Source organism: Dendrobates tinctorius, unplaced genomic scaffold (genome assembly GCF_039654945.1).
Source record: "Dendrobates tinctorius isolate UK_male_01 unplaced genomic scaffold, ASM3965494v1 ptg000103l, whole genome shotgun sequence".
NCBI classification, from domain to species: Eukaryota; Metazoa; Chordata; class Amphibia; order Anura; family Dendrobatidae; genus Dendrobates; species Dendrobates tinctorius.
In genome coordinates, this window is record NW_027361771.1 from 5616466 (window position 1) to 5635544 (window position 19079).

Genomic DNA, 19079 nt, shown 5'->3' on the forward strand with positions numbered 1-19079 from the left:
GGTCACACACTCCAGATTCATTAAGAGGTGAATGCTGAACAGTGGCTTGTGCTGTGTCACAAATTTTACTCCAGTCGGGAACTAGTGTCAGATTTCTGGATTAAAAAATGCCACAGCTCGTCATCAGCTCGTTTTCACTTGCAGGAAAACAGATGGTGTCTCCGAGTATATTCACTAGTGGTAAGAATACTGCAGATTGGCTGAATATTGAGGGATGCTAAAGATGCGGATACAGGAGCCAATTAAGTAAGACCTTTGATGTTCTCAACAGTTTTGATGAGGTGGCATGCTGGTGTCAAACACTCCTAATTCATGAAGAGATGCATGCCTCTTCATATATCTGGGGCATCTGAAGAGTGGAGTGTGCCTCCATCCACTACACCAGTCAGGAACTAGAGTGAGATTTCTGCTATAGGGAATGCCATAACTCGCCATGGAGTTGGGGTCCAACACCTTGACAGCAGCATCCTTGACACACTCCTGTCCCGTCCAAGCTCCTCCCATTTCAGCAGTGATGTCAGAAACTCACATAAATTCACCAAAAGTCACAAAATTTAGGTGGATAAATTTTTGCGACTTTTCAAAGCTTTTAGCCAAAATTCTGGAGTGAAGGTTTTGATGAATTGGGCCCACAATTTTTGCAACAAAGGTATGCAGAAACTTTGTGGAGGATAGAAGTTTTAAAGGAAAACTGTCATGTTCAGCATGGTATCTGATCTGCTGGCAGGCAGGATGTTATAGAACATCTGATCAAATTGCTAAACATTTTTATGGAAAAAGATTCAATGGAACTTACATTTTATTCATTAAAATCTCTGGTGTGTGTATGCATGAGTCCAATGGGTGGTCCTATTGAGTGATTGACAGTCTTCCCTGTATGACTGTGCATGCAGAGATAGCTGTCAATACCTTTGTAAAACAGCTATCTCATATGGACTCATATGCACACAGACACCAGGGATTTTAATGAATTAAATACAAGATATAATGAGTCTTTCCCAACAAACCTATGTATCATTTTGTTCAATTTGTTCTTCTCTATATCATGCTGTGCATCGGTCAGGCCGCATGTACAATGTGGCAGGTTCCATTTCAGTTCCTAGCGAGCGACAGCAGTTATAATAGAAAAATTTACATCAACTGTTATTTTATTTTCACTGTATTCTTAATAATATTCATAGAAATCAATGTTCCACACGTCAGCTCTTCTCTATAAAAGATACGCATGTGCAAGTAGCTGTCAGATAATGTGAATAGCAACCCTTCATCCGTATCTAAACTCTTTGCGCAGTGTCATGGAGGGGACGTGACGTAATTCCTCTTCATTGGAATAGAGAAGATCAGAGCTCTAGATTCCTGTGGGGACTGCAGGAGGATGTTCAATCGTAAGGTGTAACCAGTTACCCAACAAGTTTGAATCATAGATGCGATCTAATGTATCATTATTGATGGTAAGACAATGGTAACTGCTTGTAATTAGGATATAAATAGAAACAATACTATCATGCCATTGTTATGGTTTCCTGAATAAAGTAATCACAGTATATGATTTTTTATTATTTTAATGTGTTGTATACTGTGAGGTAGTGATGGGAATCATATACGAGGGCCTTTACATGTCTCCTAGGATATGCATAGAAACATATTGAACCCGCTGGAGAGCACTGTAATTACAGCCACAGCTGTGGTTACAATGCAAATAGTAGTAAGTGTGGACTGGGTCAAGCTATTTGACCAAGTCAGATTTAGGAAAACCTGATATGGGTTTTTATTTTTGGAGAGATCTGTCCAAAGGTAGTGGAATGGATCTCTCCCTCCACTCCGGGACTTGCAGGTTGCCCATGACCATGATTCACATTTAATCCTCTAGGTAAGGGTTTGGTGTGTCAGTTTTGGTTTTTAAGCTGCAGAGCTGGAGGTTCTGTGTATGCATGGCTGTGTGAGAATGGACACAGACCAAAGCCAGAGAATGGAGCAAAGCCATTGCTGCACCCATGAGTTATACGGTGGTGCTGTCGCCCCCAGCAATGGTTTGGATACAGACTTTCTGGCTGTGAACTGGATGATAAATGTTTGAATTTATTTTGTAAGTTAGCAAATAAAGGCGTTTAAGTTTTACTTTCTTGGGTCACTGCCTCATTACCGTACTGACAGGATGTGCCTTACAATATATTACATATTTTAAAAAAACTATTGCACTTTACTTCACAACCCTCGTATCTTCCCTATCCTACAATCCCAAACAGTTATTCAAAACTTTCAACTCCCTCCTCCACCCACCACTGCCCCCTCCAACCTCCCTCATCTCTGCTGAGGGCCACACACTTCAAAAATTAGATCGACCAAACAAGGCAAGTCTTCATTGTTCAACCACAACAACCAGACCAATGCCCAGACCCCATAGCCTCCCTCTCCAACATCACTGAAGGGGAGTTTAATCGCCTCTTCTCCAAATCGCACTTCACAACCTGTGCACTTGACCCCATCACATCCCACCTCCTCCCTGTCATGATCCCAGTCTGGAACCAGTGCTGGTGGACCTGCATTTCTGGGGTTAATGTTATGATCTCAGTGCAGACTCTTACCTGCACACCTGGGGCTTATTATTGTGGCCTCTCTTTGGTTCTGGGAAGGCTTCTTATAGCCTCAGGAAGCTCCAATCCCCGTCAGTTATACTTTCGCCCTTGGCAGAGTGTGTTGACCCCTGAGTGTGTTTGTGCTGTATTCTGGTTGCCTGATACTTTGGTTTTGACTCGGTCTGTTCTCTGGATACTGCTTGGTGGATTCTGCTTGGTACCTTCTATGTCTGTTTGGTTTTGACCTCTGCTTGGCCCTGACTATCCGTTCTGTCTCATCCCTGGTACTTTACTGCTATCTCTGTGTATGACCCCTGCTTGCCTGACTTTGAGCATTCCTGTAGTTGTGTCCTTCCGATCTCTGGCAGCAGGACGCTAAGCCCCGCCCCTTGCAGTCACATGACGTAGGTCCTTCACTGCTTGCTAAACTTCACTGTCCCCAGGTCCTGACCCAGGGCCCCCTACAGTGCGGGAGAATCCCTGCTCTGCGGAGGCTGCACGCCGGCGCTGACAGGACCCTGACATTATAACTGACCATTAAGTTTTTGTTTTTTTTTGTGAGTCAGATATTTCAGGGTTTATCTCTGGAACAGCAAGCTCTTGTTTGTTCTCAGCAGCAGGTTTCTGAGACAGTGTGGGGGGCTTTATCTGCTGGGTCTCTGGGGGCTGGGGCGAGTGATGTTGCTCTGGTGTCCCCGGAACCACCTGTTAAACTGCGTGACTTCTTTTCTGGGAACAAAAAGGAGTTCAGGATCTTCATGGAGGGTTGCAAACTTTTTTTTAGTTTGAGACCACGTTCCTCGGGGGACAAAACCAGAAGGTAGGGGGTCATTATGTCCTTATTAAGAGGGTCCCCACAAGCTTGGGCATTTTCCCTTCCTCCCACTGCCCCTGAGAGAGTGTCTGTGAATGCATTCTTTGAGGCCCTCGGGCACATATATGATGAGCCTGACTGAGTGCGATTGGCAGAGGACACGGTGATGAGTGTCTGTCAGGGGAAACACTTGGCTGAGTGGTTTTGTACTGAATTCTGCCGCTGGGCTGCAGTGGTCTCTTGGGATGACGCCGCACTTCTAGGACTATTTCGCAGAGGCTTGTCCAAGCGGCTGCAGGATGCCTTGGCGTTACATCTCCCACCTAACTCTCTCAAGGACGCTATGACCCAGGCCGTCCGGATGGACAGCAGGGTGCTGGCCAGAGAGGTGATGCAGGTGGAGACTCCATTGTTCCCCAGTGGAAAAGAGACTGTCCCTGAGCTCATGGACGTAGGCGCCCTCTCCCTGAAGGATACGGAGATAAAACGCCAGAGGGACAAGCAGTTATGCTTCTACTGCGGTAAAACGGGACATTGGAAAGGGGAGTGTCCTGATTGCCCATCTTCGACCCGGTCGGCGGGAAACAACTAGGCCTGGGTAGTCAGCGGGGAGACTACTCAGATCCTCAGGTACCCTTTTCCTTGTTTTCTAAAGTTTTGCTTCATGTGGAACTGTTTGTGGAGGGTAGTTCTTTTCCTTCTACAGCCTTCGTGGACTGCGGATCATCCATTAATCTTATTGACTCCCAATTGGTCACACGTTGCAAGATAGGGACAGTTAGGCTCAAGGTCCCGATCAAGGTGGTGGCCATTGACTCCTCCCCCCTCACTAAAGAGGGAATTCTTTTCATGTCTGATTTATTTGCGCTCAGAGTGGGCGCTACTCATGTGGAAAACCTTAGTGGTTTGGTTCTGGACAATCTACCTGCAGGGTTGGTGTTGGGCATGCCCTGGTTACAACGCCATAACCCAGTTATTAATTGAAAAATGGGGGAGATTGTTCAATGGGGGTTTAATGATTTTAAGTTATGTGATAAATCCGCACTGCTGATTGAACCTGTTAAATCTTTGTCTGTGTCATCTGTCGATCTGGAAGGTATTCCGGAATACCTGAAGGACTTCGAATATGTATTCTCTGAAAGCGAGGCCGAGACGTTGCCGCCACATAGACCCATTTGACTGTGCTATCGAGCTGGTCCCAGGGGCTAAATTACCTAAAGCCCGTCTGTTTCATTTATCCAGCCCTGAGCGCTTAGCTATGGAGGATTACATTGCTGAAAGTCTTCGCAAAGGACACATACATCCCTCAGTCTCACCTGTGGCGGCAGGTTTCCTTTATGTAATGAAAAAAGATGGTCGTTTACGTCCCTGTCTCGATTTTTGTGAGCTTAATCAGATTACTGTACGGAATACGTACCCCCTTCCGTTGATTCCAGATTTGTGTAACCAACAATCAGTGGCAAAATGGTTCTCTAAACTGGATCTTCGGGGGGCATATAATTTGATAAGGGTTCGAGAGGGGGATAAAAGGAAAACTGCGTTCCTCATGTCCGAGGGACTGTTTGAAAATTTAGTCATGCTGTTTGGTCTTACCAATATCCCCGCCATATTTCAGAATTTCATCAACGTAATATTCTCGGATCTCATTGGCCGTTTTGTTATCTACTTAGATAATATTTTGATATACTCCTCCGACAGGCATTCTCATCTGGAACATGTACGAACCATTCTCCAAAGACTGAGGGAAAATCATCTGTTTGCCAAATTGGAGAAATGTGTATTTTGTGTTCAGGAATTGTCTTCTTTGGGATTAATTGTGTCCTGTGAAGGTTTTCGCATTGACCCCAAGAAGGTGCAGGCCATTGCGGATTGGGTGCAACCCCGAGATCTTAAGGGTCTTCAGCGCTTCTTGGGGTTCGCCAATTATTACCGCAAATTTATTTGGGGGTTTTCTAAGGTGGTCAAACCACTCACAGATCTAACATGCAAAGGTGTGGATGTGAGAAATTGGTCCTCGCTCGCAAAAGAGGCCTTTGCGACTCTGAAAAAATGTTTTATGTCTGCTCCTGTGTTGGTACAGCCAGATCCGTCCAAACCATTTGTGGTGGAGGTGGACGCCTCCGAGGTGGGGGTGGGGGCAGTGTTGTCCCAAGGGCCTGCCACTCTTACCAACCTCAGGCCATGTGCTTTCTTTTCCAGGAAGTTCTCTGCTGCTGAAAGAAATTATGATGTAGGCAATAGAGAGCTTCTTGCGGTCAAGTTGGCGTTTGAGGAGTGGAGGCACTTTTTGGAGGGGGCCAGTTACCCAGTTACTGTGATCACCGATCACAAAAATTTGTCATACATTGAGTCTGCTAAAAGACTAACGCCCAGACAGGCCCGTTGGTCACTTTTTTTTTCCCGTTTTCAGTTTACTATTACATTTTGTCCAGGGTCAAAGAATGTCAAGGCTGACGCCTTATCTTGCAGTTTTCAACCTGTGTCTTCCCCTGAGCCACCATCCTCCATTCTTCACCCTGGAGTTGTGTTGGCAGGGATCTCATCTGATTTGGAACGGGAGATTGAGGGGGCCCAGTCGCTGGCTCCTGTGGCCAAGCCAGGGGGCAAGTTGTTTGTCCCAGAGCAAATTCACCTTAGACTCTTGCAGGAGTTCCATGAATCTAAGCTGAGTGCTCACCCTGGTATATCAGCCACGCGTCTGGCGGTGGCTAGGATCTTTTGGTGGCCTACCCTTGATTCTGACATAAAAAAGTTTGTTTCTGGTTGTGGGGTCTGCGCTCGTACTAAAAGCTCTCATAGCCGGCCAGCGGAGGAGCTGATGCCCTTGGCAGTTCCCGAGAGACCATGGACACACCTGTCCATGGATTTTGTTACCAATCTTCCTCCATCCAGGGGTAATACGGTGGTATGGGTAGTGGTGGACAGATTTTCAAAGCAGGCTCATTTTGTACTCCTGTCCGCACTACCTTCAGCTGAGACTTTATCCAGATTGTTTGTGCAGCATGTGGTCCGGTTGCATGGGGTACCCCTGAATGTGGTGTCTGATTGTGGTGTGCAGTTTGTGTTTTAAGTTTTGGCGTGCTTTCTGCAAAAAATTAGGGGTTATATGCAGAGACCTCAGTGACATTATCAATGTCAGAGGAAAGGTGGGGCTGAAAACAGCCCCCCTAAACAAGAAAGAACCTAGAGCACCCACTCCAATATATATGCATGCAAGGAGAAAAACAGAGTAAATGGGTGGATAGAGTAAAAAACATCTTTATTAGTTAAATACAAATGTGTATAAAATAGAGTAACACTTCATGATAAACAAAGTCATGATAGAGCAACTCCACAGGGTAGAAAACAGAAAGTCCCAGGAACACCGCTTAGCCACATTGCATGAGGTGGCGATAAAGTACATATGGTTTAAAAAATTATATAAAAAACCAAGTAAGTTATCAGTACATGCCACCTCATCATCCATCAAGGTAAAGACCTCCTACGCCACCATGTACACGTTATAGCAATCAGTGCACAATCTAAATCAAATATGGAAGCGGTATCTTACTAGGAATAGAAGCAAGGCTGAGTGGACCCGGGGCCAGGTAGGGGAAAACCCGACACTTCCCTTGAGAAAGCGTGCCCCCAGACACGCGAAACGAAATTAGGGGTGTCTCTGTCCTTTTTGTCTGCATACCATCCCGAGAGCAATGGTCAGACGGAACACACTAATCAGTCTCTGGAACAGATCCTCAGATGTCTGACTTCTGCTAGACAGAATGACTGGTGTGATGTACTGCCGTTGGCTGAATTTGCCTCCAATAGTCGGGTGAGTCAATCCACGGGTATGTCTCCTTTCTTGGTCAACTATGGGTTCAGTCCTCATTTTGGTGAGTTTTCTCGTCTGGATTCGGGGTGTCCCGGGGCTGAGGACTCTGTTCAGCTGTTAAAAGATACATGGGCAGAAGTCCAGGGGAGTATATCTAGGTCTCAAGGCAGGTATAAGTTTTTCGCGGCCAGGAAACGAACACCTGGTCCCACGTTTCAGGTTGGAGAGAAAGTTTGGCTCTCCATGCGAAACATTAAGTTAAAGATTCCGTCAGCCAAGTTGGGCCCCGAATTCATTGGCCCGTATAAGATTGTGGAAAAAATCAATCCAGTGGCGTACAGGCTGTTCCTTCCACCCTCTTTCAAGATCCCTAACGTCTTCCATAGATCTTTACTGAAACCTTTTGAAGCAGTCTGGGGAGATTCCCAGTCCGCTGCTCCTCCGGTTTCGGTTGAGGGACATGTGGAATATAAGATTGGTCATATCGTAGATTCCAGGTTGGCACGGCGGTCAGTACAGTACCTGGTTCATTGGAAGGGGTATGGGCCGGAGGACAGGTCAAGGGTGCCGGCCCGGTTGATGCATGCGGATCGCCTGGTTCGGACTTTCCATGCTAGGTACCCGGGCAAGCCTGGGGGTCCAGAGACCCCCCGTTGAGAGGGGGGTACTCTCATGATCCCAGTGCTGGTTGGACCCGCATGCTTGGGGTTAATGTCTGGAACCAGTGCTGGTGGACCTGCACTTGCCCTCCCTTGGTCCTGTACAATGTCTCCAACTATGCCCCAGTCTCTGCAACAGTCTCTGTTGCTTGGCTGCAGACATGACATCACATCAAGGGTGCTGAAGCCAAGTACTGAGCTCAGCAACTTGTACCTTCTACAGAATCATATGAGCTTAGAAATTGGCTGCAGCACTATTGATGTGACATCACAGCTGAAACCTATATAAAATCACTGGAGCAGTGCTGTACACACATCGCTGGACTATTTTTTTTTAAAACCATTTAAATGATAAAGCCCCTGACAAAAAGAAGCAGTGTGTAGGTGCAATACTAAAATGTGCCATAAAAGGTGTACAATCCAGTAAACCAATAGGTAAAGGTGTGTGCGCACAAAAATAGCAGGCTATCTTATCAAATCCTTAATTCCTAGATCTCCTGAGGAAGCATTGTCCAGCTGGGAAACACGTCAAAATATACATGTGGACAGATGAGTACCTTGACACGTGTTCGTATAATAATGAAGGAACTATTTTTTTACAATATACTATGTGGATTATTTATCATTATAATCACATATTTTGTCTATTTATACTGCGAGCTCTATTGGCCTTTATAGGTCTGTGATATTATATCGAATTTTATTATATCCTGTCTCTAGTCTTCCCTGCTCTATATTATCCCCATGAACCCTATTTACATTTGAAAATGATATACTTGAATTGATAAAACTATTGTACCAAGTAGACTTTTGTAGTTACTTGGTATATTGGAACAGAGTCTTAGTGGTATTAGGGTTGGAGTAAGGATGGACTGTGCCTATTGGGAGCGCCAGTTGAGCATTTTATTAGGCTACATTGATTAGGCTACATTGAAGACAGGGGATACATAGTGTACTTTCTGGTGATGTCCTGGTCTTTTACCCACAGTGAGCTGTATATCTAATCTCTTGGATTATATTGATGTCTGAATATCTCTGATATTCCAACTTTGCAAGAATCAATTCTTCTTCTTGCTCTGTTAGAGGTGGCCTCCATCTACAGTGGGTACGGAAAGTATTCAGACTAGTGATGAGCGAGTATACTCGTTGCTCAGGTTTTCCCAAGCATGCTTGGGTGATCTCCGAGTATTTTGGCATGCTCGAAAATTTAGTGTTTGTAGACAGCCTGAATACATGTGTGGAATTCCTTACAAACAGGCAATCCCCACATATATTCAGGCTGTCCAGCAGCCGCAAATCATGCTGCTGTTTCAACAAACACTAAATCTCCGAGCACCCCAAAATACTCGGAGATCACCCGAGCATGCTCGGGAAAACCTGAGCAACAAGTGTACTCGCTCATCACTAATTCATACCCCTTTAAATTTTTCACTCTGTTTCATTGCATCTATTTGCTAAATTCAAAAAAGTTCATTTTTTTCTCGTTAATGTACACTCTGCGCCCCATCTTGACTGAAAAAAACATAAATGTAGAAATTTTTTGCAAATTTAATAAAAAAGAAAAACAAACAAAAATATCACATGATCATAAGTATTCAGACCCTTTGCTCAGACACTCATATTTAAGTCACATGCTGTCCATTTCCTTGTGATCCTCCTTAAGATGGTTTTAATCATTCATTGGAGTCCAGCTGCGTTTAATTAAACTGATAGGACTTGACTTGTAAAGGCACACACCTGTCTATATAAGACCTCACAGCTCACAGTGCATGTCAGACCAAATGAGAATCATGAGGTCAAAGGATTTGGCCAAGGAGCTCAGAGACAGATCTGTGGCAAGGCACACATCTGGACAAGGTTAAAAAAGAATTTCTGCAGTACTCAAGGTTCCTAAGAGCACAGTGGCCTCCATAATCCTTAAATGGAAGAGGTTTGGAACCACCAGAAGTCTGCCTAGACCTGGCCGTCCAGCCAAAGTGAGCAATCGTGGGAGAAGATCTTTGGTGAGAGAGGTAAAGAAGAACTCCAAGATCACTGTGGCTGAGCTCCACAGATGCAGTAGGGAGATGGGAGAAAGTTCCACAAAGCCAACTATCACGGCAGTCCTTCACCAGCCAGGCCTTTATGGCAGAGTGGCCCGACGGAAGCCTCTCCTTAGTGCCAGACATATGAAAGCTTGCATAGTTTGCTAAAAAACACAAGAAGGACTCCCAGACTATGAGAAATAAGATTCTCTGGTCTGATGAGATGAAGATACAACTTTTTGGTGATAATTCTAAGCAGTATGTGTGGAGAAAATTGGGCACTGCTCATCACCTGCCCAATACAATCCCAACAGTGAGACATGGGGGTGGCAGCATCATGTTATGGGGGTGTTTTTCAGCTGCAGGGTCAGGACAACTGGTTGCAATTGAAGGAAACATGAATGCGTTCAAGTACAGAGATATCCTGGATGAAAACCTCTTCCAGAGTGCTCTGGACCTCAGACTTGGCCGAAGGTTCACCTTCCAACAAGACAATGACCCTAAGCACACAGCTAAAATAACAAAGCAGTGGTTTCATAGAAACTCTGTGACCATTCTTGACGGGCCCAGCCAGAGCCCTGACCTAAACCCAATTGAGCATCTCTGGAGAGACCTGAAAATAGCTGTCCACCAACGTTCACCATCCAACCGGACGGAACTGGAGAGGATCTGCAAGGAAGAATGCCAGAGAATCCCAAAATCCATGTGTGAAAAACTTGTTGCATCATTCCCAAGAAGACTCATGGCTGTACTAGCTCAAAAGGGTGCTTCTACTCAATACTGAATACTTATAACCATGTGATTATTTCAGCTTTTCTTTTTTAATAAATTTGCAAAAATTTCTACATTTCTGTTTTTTTCAGTCAAGATTTGGTGCAGAGTGTACATTAATGAGAAAAAAAATGAACTTTTTTGAATTTACCAAATGGCTGCAATGAAATAAAGAGTGAAAAATTTAAAGGAGTCTGAATACTTTCTGTACCCACTGTATACCAAGGTTGATTCAGGGACAGACAGCGTTGAGCGGTGGCGCGATTTGTGTTTTTGAACTAATGTGCCATCCTTTGCGGTTAGGTAGGATTACAACTAGGGTTTTTACAGGTCATTACTCTTCAGTACCTTTTATCTATTGGTTTAATGGATTGTACACCTTTTATGTCACATTTTAGCATTGTACCTATAAAATGTTTTTTTTGTTGGGGACTTTAGCTTTTAAATGGTTTAATAAAAGCAATGTTTTAAGGGGATTTTTTTGTTAGTTTAAAGTTTTACAAGAGCGTAAAATTATCTCTGAAAGATGTTTTTAGTTAAGCCATGAAGAAAATTAGTTTGAAACATGTTAGCCAGTATGTGTAATTGGTGATTTGCCTGTATGTTTTAAAGCCCCCGTTACACATAGCGATATCGCTAGCAATATCGCTGTAACGTCACCGATTTTGTGACGTAGCAGCGATATTGCTAGCGATATCGCTATGTCTGATACTTACCTCCGACCGGCTCCCCCGCTGCTCATCGCTGGTCGCGCGAGAACGTCCTGGATCATTTCTCGTCGGCCACTTCCTGCTGGGCTTCCTGTGGCGCCGACAAGCGACGCATGGACGCGGGCGGGAGGACGTCAGGATCGCCGCGTCTGACAGGTAAGTAGCGACCCCCGACCCCTGCTATGTCGCTGGTGAGATCTGCCTGTGTGGCAGCTCACTAGCGACCACTTAGCGATGCACCAGCAATCCATATCATTGTCGGGATCGCTGGTGCATCGCTAAGTGTAACAGTACCCTAAGACCTCAGACCTGCGGGCCGTTTACAGCCCTTGATGACCTTTTATACAATCCCCCAGCAGACTCCCGGCTTGGGCCGGCTGCTGTATTTTGATGGCGGCCATTAATTTCTTTCTCTGTGAGCAGGCGTGCACAGTGTTCACTACAGACCGCTGAGGCGCGTGCAATGAAAGATTACATCCGAAACTAGTGCCAACGTCAGGATGTACTTTGTGGGCGGAGTTAGCGTGATTTGTATGGCCTCCGAAGGACAGTATAAATATCCTAATGACCCTTGGCAGAAAAAAGTTTCCCACCCCTGCTTTAATATATATTCCAGATCTGTTATTATATACGGCATGCTTTTTCCTCCATTACTCCCAATGAAACAGCTTCACTCTGCAAGGAGCTCACAGAAAACCTTATCTCTCATCATGCCATATTTATGGATACTTTCTTGAATTCTTTGGTGCGGACGGACGTGATTGGGTGCACTGGGCCCTGGTGACCACCTAATTATTCTTACCGCTAGTTTAGCAAACTTAAATTATGAAGTTTCTGAGTTTTTGGGCGCCTGTTCTAAATGTCCCTATATCTGCGTGTTAGTGTTGTTCACAATGCTGAACTTAATCTGTTTGTAATTAATTAGTGAGTTTATTTCTGCTTACAACGGAGAGCAGCAGCTTTGAAGAAATCAAAGGAAATGAGTAGTTTCACAGCTGATGACGCATCTGCTTCTGTCTTTCAGCATTTTAACTTTTCTCTCCAAATCGCAGTATATGGAAATATGGGTTACTTGGTAGCAAAAGTTATATAATTGTTTCCCTGACTTTGACTAACACCTGCTGTATTTTTATATATAACTTGTTCCCTTTTATGAAATAATATGTAAAATGTAGTGGCATAACTAGAGACTTATGGGCAACAGTGTAAAATTTAAGACAGAGTCCACACCATTACCTTGGTCAGATCTATAGGCCCCTGTAATGATGTCCTCCGTCCTGGCCCGTATCATGTAGTAATGTTCTCAGTCCTATAATAATATCCCCCATCCTGTAATAATGTACTCATCTTGTAATAATATCTCCCATTTTGGCCCATTCCTGTAATAATGTCCCACTTTCTGAGCGACTTCTTGAAATGTCCCCATCCTGTAATAATGTTCCCTATCCTGGCCTCTTCCTGTTATAATGTCCCCCAGTCCTGGCCCCTCTCTGTAATAATGTCCTTCATTTTCTAATAAGGTCCCTCATCTATCCCCTTCATGTATTAAGGTCCCCATCCTTGCCTCTTCCTATAATAATGTCCCTCATCCTGTAATAATGTCCCCCATCTTAGCTATCATCCTGTAATAATGCCCCCCATCCTGGCTCCTTCCTGTAATAATATCCCCCATACTGTCCTCTTTCTGTAATAATGTCCCCCATCCTGGCCCCTTAATGTAATAAGGTCCCTATAGCTATGCCCCTTCCTGTAATAAGGTCCCTCATCCTGTAATAATGTACCCCATCTTGTAATAAGGCCCTTATCCTGGCCCCCATCCAGTAATAATGTCCCCATCCTGGCGCCCATCCTGTAATAATGTACCCTGTCCTGTAATAATGTTCCCTATCCTGTAATAATGTCCCACTTCCTAGCCCCTTCTTGTAATAAAGTCCATCCTGTAATTATTCCCCCTATCCAGTAATAATGGCCTCCATCCTGTAATAATGTACCTCATCCTGGCACCTTCCTGTAGTCACGTCCATTCTGGACCACTTCCTGTAATAATGTCCTTAATTCTGCCTCATTACTGTAATAATGTCCCCAGCCTGTAATATTCCTCATCCTGATGTCCATCCTGTAATAATAGCTCCTGTCCTGGCCCCAACCTGTAATAATGCTCCCCCTCCTGGCGCTCTTCTCAAACAGATTTAGCCACAAAATAAATGATTATTCTGTTTTTTCCATGCTCAGCAGTGCCCTCTTCCTCCTCCATAGCCAGTGCAGGGAGGGCGGGCGGCGCATTGCAATGATATCATGCAACGCATGCAATGAGCACTCCAATCTCAACTGCAGGCTTCTGATAGGCCAGCAGCCTCTATAACTATTGTAGTGCAGGTAGCTGGTGGTTCATTGTGCTATATTACATCTAGATGTCCGTCTGATTGACTCATTCAGTTGGAAACTGGGATGGCATTGGTGGGTCCCCTGAACTCATGGGCCCGGTTGCAGTCGCACCTTCTGCAATTGCAATTGTTACATCCCTTTTAAAATGACAAAAGTTACAATGACAAATGAGCTGATTTACTATTCATTAGTTGCATTGTTTTGCACCCATATAAAAGTTAAAAAAAATTGTTATTATCTTCTCAGGAGCCGAGATCTTCCTTCCTGCAGATGTCAGCCTCACTGGAACAGCAGCTTATTGTCATCTTCAAAGTGTTGGAGGAATATGACCTTGGTCCATTTTCTGTCATCACAAGTCATTATCCTGGTCACCGGTTATTTCTGAAGACAGTACGAGTCTTGTGTGAGTCTATTCAACCGGGTTGGGGCCCTCAAGATGAACTGATATTAGAGCCAGGAACTGGTCCAAGGGGGACCCAAAGAGTTCTCCGACAAATTTCCGCTCCTGTGCTTCTACTATTTTGCTCCAGAGAAGAGGCTGAGGAGCTTTTCCCTATTGCTGGTGAAGCTGGTCTTCTTGGACCAGACTATATCTGGATTGTACCAAGTTTTACAATTGGGTCTCCAGAACAGCCTGCTGAATTCTTCCCTGTTGGACTTGTGAGTGTAGTGACTGATGGTTGGCGAAGAAGCCTACGGCAAAAGGTTCGGGATGGAATAGCAGTAATTGCGGCAGCGGCAAGGAACTATTTGCAGAAACACGGTGAGCTGTCCAATCCTGGAGGAACCTGTTTGACACCAGGACAAATGCAAGGAAATGACACTTTGTATAGGTAATGTAAATGTTGAAGAAATATCATAGTTAACCAGATAGGTTAAATTCACGCTTAGGCTGTGTGCCCACGTTCAGGATTTTTCACGTTTTTTCTTCGCATTCCGCAATTTTTGTGCCCATGCTGCGCTTTTTTCCGCAAGAAAGCGCAGCATGATCATTAATTTTGAGGAAAATCTGCAAATTTGCCACTATGTTCATTGTATTAGGATGCTCCGGAAAAAAACGCGAAAAATCCGTACAAAAATGCGATAAAACCCGCGATAAAAACGCAAAAAAAAGTGGATTTCCTGCGAAGGAGTCCGGTTTTGCTCAGGAAAATTCTGCTTACATGGGCACATAGCCTTACAGCGTTTTATTAAAATTCTTTGGTTTGCCAGGAGGTTATATTTTATTTTCTGCATTTTTTTTCTTGGCCTTTATTGTCCTTCTCAGTTTACTCATTTTTATGTCCTAAAATTGATTCTATCTTTTAGGCATATGCTGAATATAGTCTGGCAGGAGAGGGACCTATCATTCAATGGCAAGGGATTTCTACTAAACCCATCCATGCTGGTCATTACATTGACACCACAAAGGGTATGGGAGGAGGTAATTCCCTTTTCTACATTTTGTGCTATCTATTGCAAGAAATATTCACAGTTGAAAAAAATCTGTCCCTCCTCTCTAGGTTGGCAGGTGGGAACGTGGTATAATACGTATGAAGTATCCAGTATGGCCGCGATATGGCAGTGGTCATGAGCTTGTATCAGATACTCGTCACCTAACTGTGGCCACCTTAGAAGAAAGACCTTTTGTTATTGTTGAAAACACAGATCCAATCACAGGAGACTGTGTGCGGAACACAGTGCCTTGCCGTAAACAGAGCAACCTGACATTGAGGTAAAGGGGATCAGTCAACAAAAAGCTACAGTATACAGGGCAAGTAAAAAAATAATGACAGGATAATTGTTTATAAAATTAATTTTAGTTTTTATTTCACATAGGCCCTGTCCACACTATGCTTCTGCAGTACATCCGGGGGTTCCATCTGAATCACGTTTTTAGGGAGAACCGCTTATAGGGCTATAAATACCATGACAAGTCCGGAGTACAAATGACCTCCCTCTGTCTTTTTTTCTCTGAAAATGTCGTGTTGTTACAACTGGCACAGAAACATAACAGACAGACAATGGAAATGTACAGAGAAACATGACACTGGTAATGTCAATCCTCCGGTGAAATATCTGCATTATCAGTCATTATTATTCCTACTCAAAACCCCCCATCCTTACAACCATTTTACGAATAAAACATAACACAGCAGTTTGGATAATTTGGCAACAGCAGCCTTTATTTAAACAAGCATATAATAAATTCAAACTTTTAATACATCATAGTGGTAGGGTTCTTGAAGCTCCAAAATATGGTGATTACCAAAAACATAAGCCATAATTACTTCTAGCCGTTACCCCACGGGGTTGGGAGCACCATAACTCAAAGGATTCCGTTCCACATTTAAACTTCCAGGGACCCGACATTCCATTGCTGTAAGTCCCCCCAAAATCACCAGACCAAAGACCATCTTTTCCAGTTGAGGAACTCATATCCAAATGAATCCTACAGACCAATTTAGAACCAACTTCAAGGATCCCCCAACCGCCAATAGCCACCATGACACGAAAATGTCCCAAAGTATAACCGATCCCTTCTATTAGTACATTGAGGAGGGCAGACAGGACTTTCACTTAACCCTGAGTGTGGGATAATGATAAACCCCTCCCCTTTGTGTTCCTATAAACCCTTAATCCCTGGTCCACCACTCGCCTGATGTTAACCCCACCTCCATAAAACCCATTGTCATGCCGGATCTCCTTTCAGATGGAACCCCCAAACGTACTGCAGGAAAACAAAGTGAATAATACCTTACTATATGCTTCTTTTTTGTAAACCTTCATCTCACTCACAAAGTTCTTACTTATTGTACCCTAGCAGTTCAGGTGAACCTTACTCCAAGCTGTGCTGTAAAGGCTTCTGTATTGACATCTTGAAGAAGTTGGCACGTACAGTTAAGTTCTCGTATGATCTTTACCTTGTGACAAATGGCAAGCATGGCAAACTTGTGCGTGGCATATGGAATGGAATGATTGGCGAGGTGAGCTGACTAGAACTTTTATTTCTTATGTTTCGCTGAATTACTATATCCATACTATATCTGAGGGGTGGGGGTGCAAACAAAACCCCTGTGGTGCAAACAGAAAATATTTATTATTCTCTTATCATGAGGCCCAGGTGGTTTGTCTGTTGATGTCCTTTAAGTGGTACAAAGTGCTGTGGTTATATTATGTAAGGAGGAAAAGTGTCTCTGACACTTGGGCAAATTCTCTTGAACAGCAAAGTGGCAAAGACATTACACAGTTCCTTATGGAGGCCTGGGGTCAGGTCATGCCCAATATGGCTGATAGTTCTTGCTTGAAACTTCATTGTTGTTATGGATCTAAGAAAAGTTTATCATGACTAGCTGATTTTCTCAGTGTTGCACCAGCTATTTGCATTTTGAGACCTGGATGCCCATGGGTGAGATCTGTGAAATTTAGGCCATTTCTAATTTCCATAGCATGCCTGACCATTCATATTTGTGTGTGTGTGTGTGTGTGTGTGGCTTACATGCCATTCACACTGTATTTAGCAAATAGCAGTATTTTCTTACACAGTCCACAATCCTTAAATTAGAATACTGATGCTTATTCTCCATCATGGGGTCTAAAGGGTAAAATTTCATTGTGGAGCTCTCAAAGTTGGTGTAAGGAGATGCCATGTCAGAGAGACCTCTCACACACCCAAATCAACTCTCCTGCTTTGTACAGAAAAGGAGCAAACACCCAAAAACCTGTATCTGCAAATGAAGTTTCTCGTCTGGCTGATTATCCTAAATCATGTGGCAAGGCTTGACATTTGCTATTTCCAATAGGTGGCACTAGAGTTCCTGTCCTCTTCCTCTCTGAAGAGGCTACTTGCAATATCCTCTATAAGATAATTCTCTGGTTTCGGTCTCCTTTTAACAAATTGTCTCCAAACACTGTCCACTCATCTCACAATCTTTAATGGACTTTGACCAGTTACAGGGGTGACCCATTTTAAAAAAGGTGCTAAATTTGTTTGGGCTTTATTTTTGCTCTTTTATAGTAGACCCACTGGCTCCATACAACAGCCTTCAAGACTCACCAGCCTCCACAGCTTTCTCAAACTCTAAATGCTTTTTCACACTGCTCTCCCACCTTGTTCAGACAGGCTGGCATATCTCTTCAGGCTTTGGTCACTCCCCTTGCTCACTGCCTACTGATGTGTTCCCTGGTGCAGACAGGTCTCAGTGCATCACACTTTCTATTATGTGCTTGCTATGTGTGTACTCTACAGAGACACCAGACTCACATCGTTAAATGGATATAACTCAACCTATAACCTGCAGATACCTTCCTTCCAAACACAGCCAATGCACTCATGCAAATTTTAAAGGCCTTTGATCAGGCCTTTATTGAACCTGTCCTGATATGATGCTGAACTTGTTGGTCATTAAAAAGTTTCATAGAGCGCAAACACTGGCTGTACCTACAGACACTATGGTACAACTTTCTTGATATTGCAATGTCTACCATTAAGTCAGTAAGTCAGACCCAAGGCACAAAAGTAATAGCCTCCTTCTCTCAGACACCCCATTTTCTTTCAGCATGTCATTAATATTCCTGGTGTCATCAATACAAGAATAGCAACACTGATGAGATAGTGTTCCCCAAACTTTCATTGTGATGCTCAGACTGTATGGATACATGTCATAAACAGTAAAATACATTGTTAAATATTATCACATTAATTTATACTGCAAAACATAACAGTTTATATTGTGAAGGGGGTGGGGGGCAAGTAAAGGCACTTGCAGTTTAATCCCCTTCCATACCATGTCCCATACTTTACCACTTTCCTGTAACTCATCCCAGCTTATTTCTTTTTCTCTCCCTGCCTGCTCAGGTTTATTACCAGCGTGCTCACCTTGCTATTGGGTCTCTAACTATAAATGAAGAACGTTCAGAGATTGTGGATTTCTCAGTTCCCTTTGTGGAGACTGGAATCAGCGTTCTAGTATCACGAAGCAATGGAACTGTGTCCCCCTCTGCTTTTCTTGGTGAGATCTGTAGAGCATCACTAAAGCTTTGTAGTTACACAGTAGTAACAGTAGTAGACTTCAAAATACTTCAGATACTAGGATCTCTTGTTGGATACTTCTCTGTGCATATGCTTTTACCTATCATCCAAAAGTATAATCCTCGAGTCACAATGGTTGTAGAATGTACTCTTTGAAATTAAGTATTCTAATGCTGGATTCACGCCTCCATGTGTGACAGTATGAGTCTGGACAGTGAAGCATAGACTGACCATGGCTCTCCTGACCAAAAACTTGACCACCTCATATATGTCTATGACTATGCTGTTGAGTTTGGGTCACAAGACCCATGGCCTGCC

General features: G+C 43.8%; 1 protein-coding gene across 1 annotated transcript in view; it reads left to right on the forward strand.

Moving 5' to 3' along the window:
• GRIN2C (glutamate ionotropic receptor NMDA type subunit 2C) overlaps positions 1–19079 on the forward strand; it is a 162939-nt gene that overhangs the window by 44730 nt on the left and 99130 nt on the right. Inside the window, exons 2-6 of the mRNA XM_073587988.1 lie at positions 13997–14583; positions 15059–15173; positions 15253–15464; positions 16554–16716; positions 18588–18741. Coding sequence (XP_073444089.1) covers positions 13997–14583; positions 15059–15173; positions 15253–15464; positions 16554–16716; positions 18588–18741 — 1231 coding nt within the window. The remainder of the gene's footprint in view (positions 1–13996; positions 14584–15058; positions 15174–15252; positions 15465–16553; positions 16717–18587; positions 18742–19079) is intronic.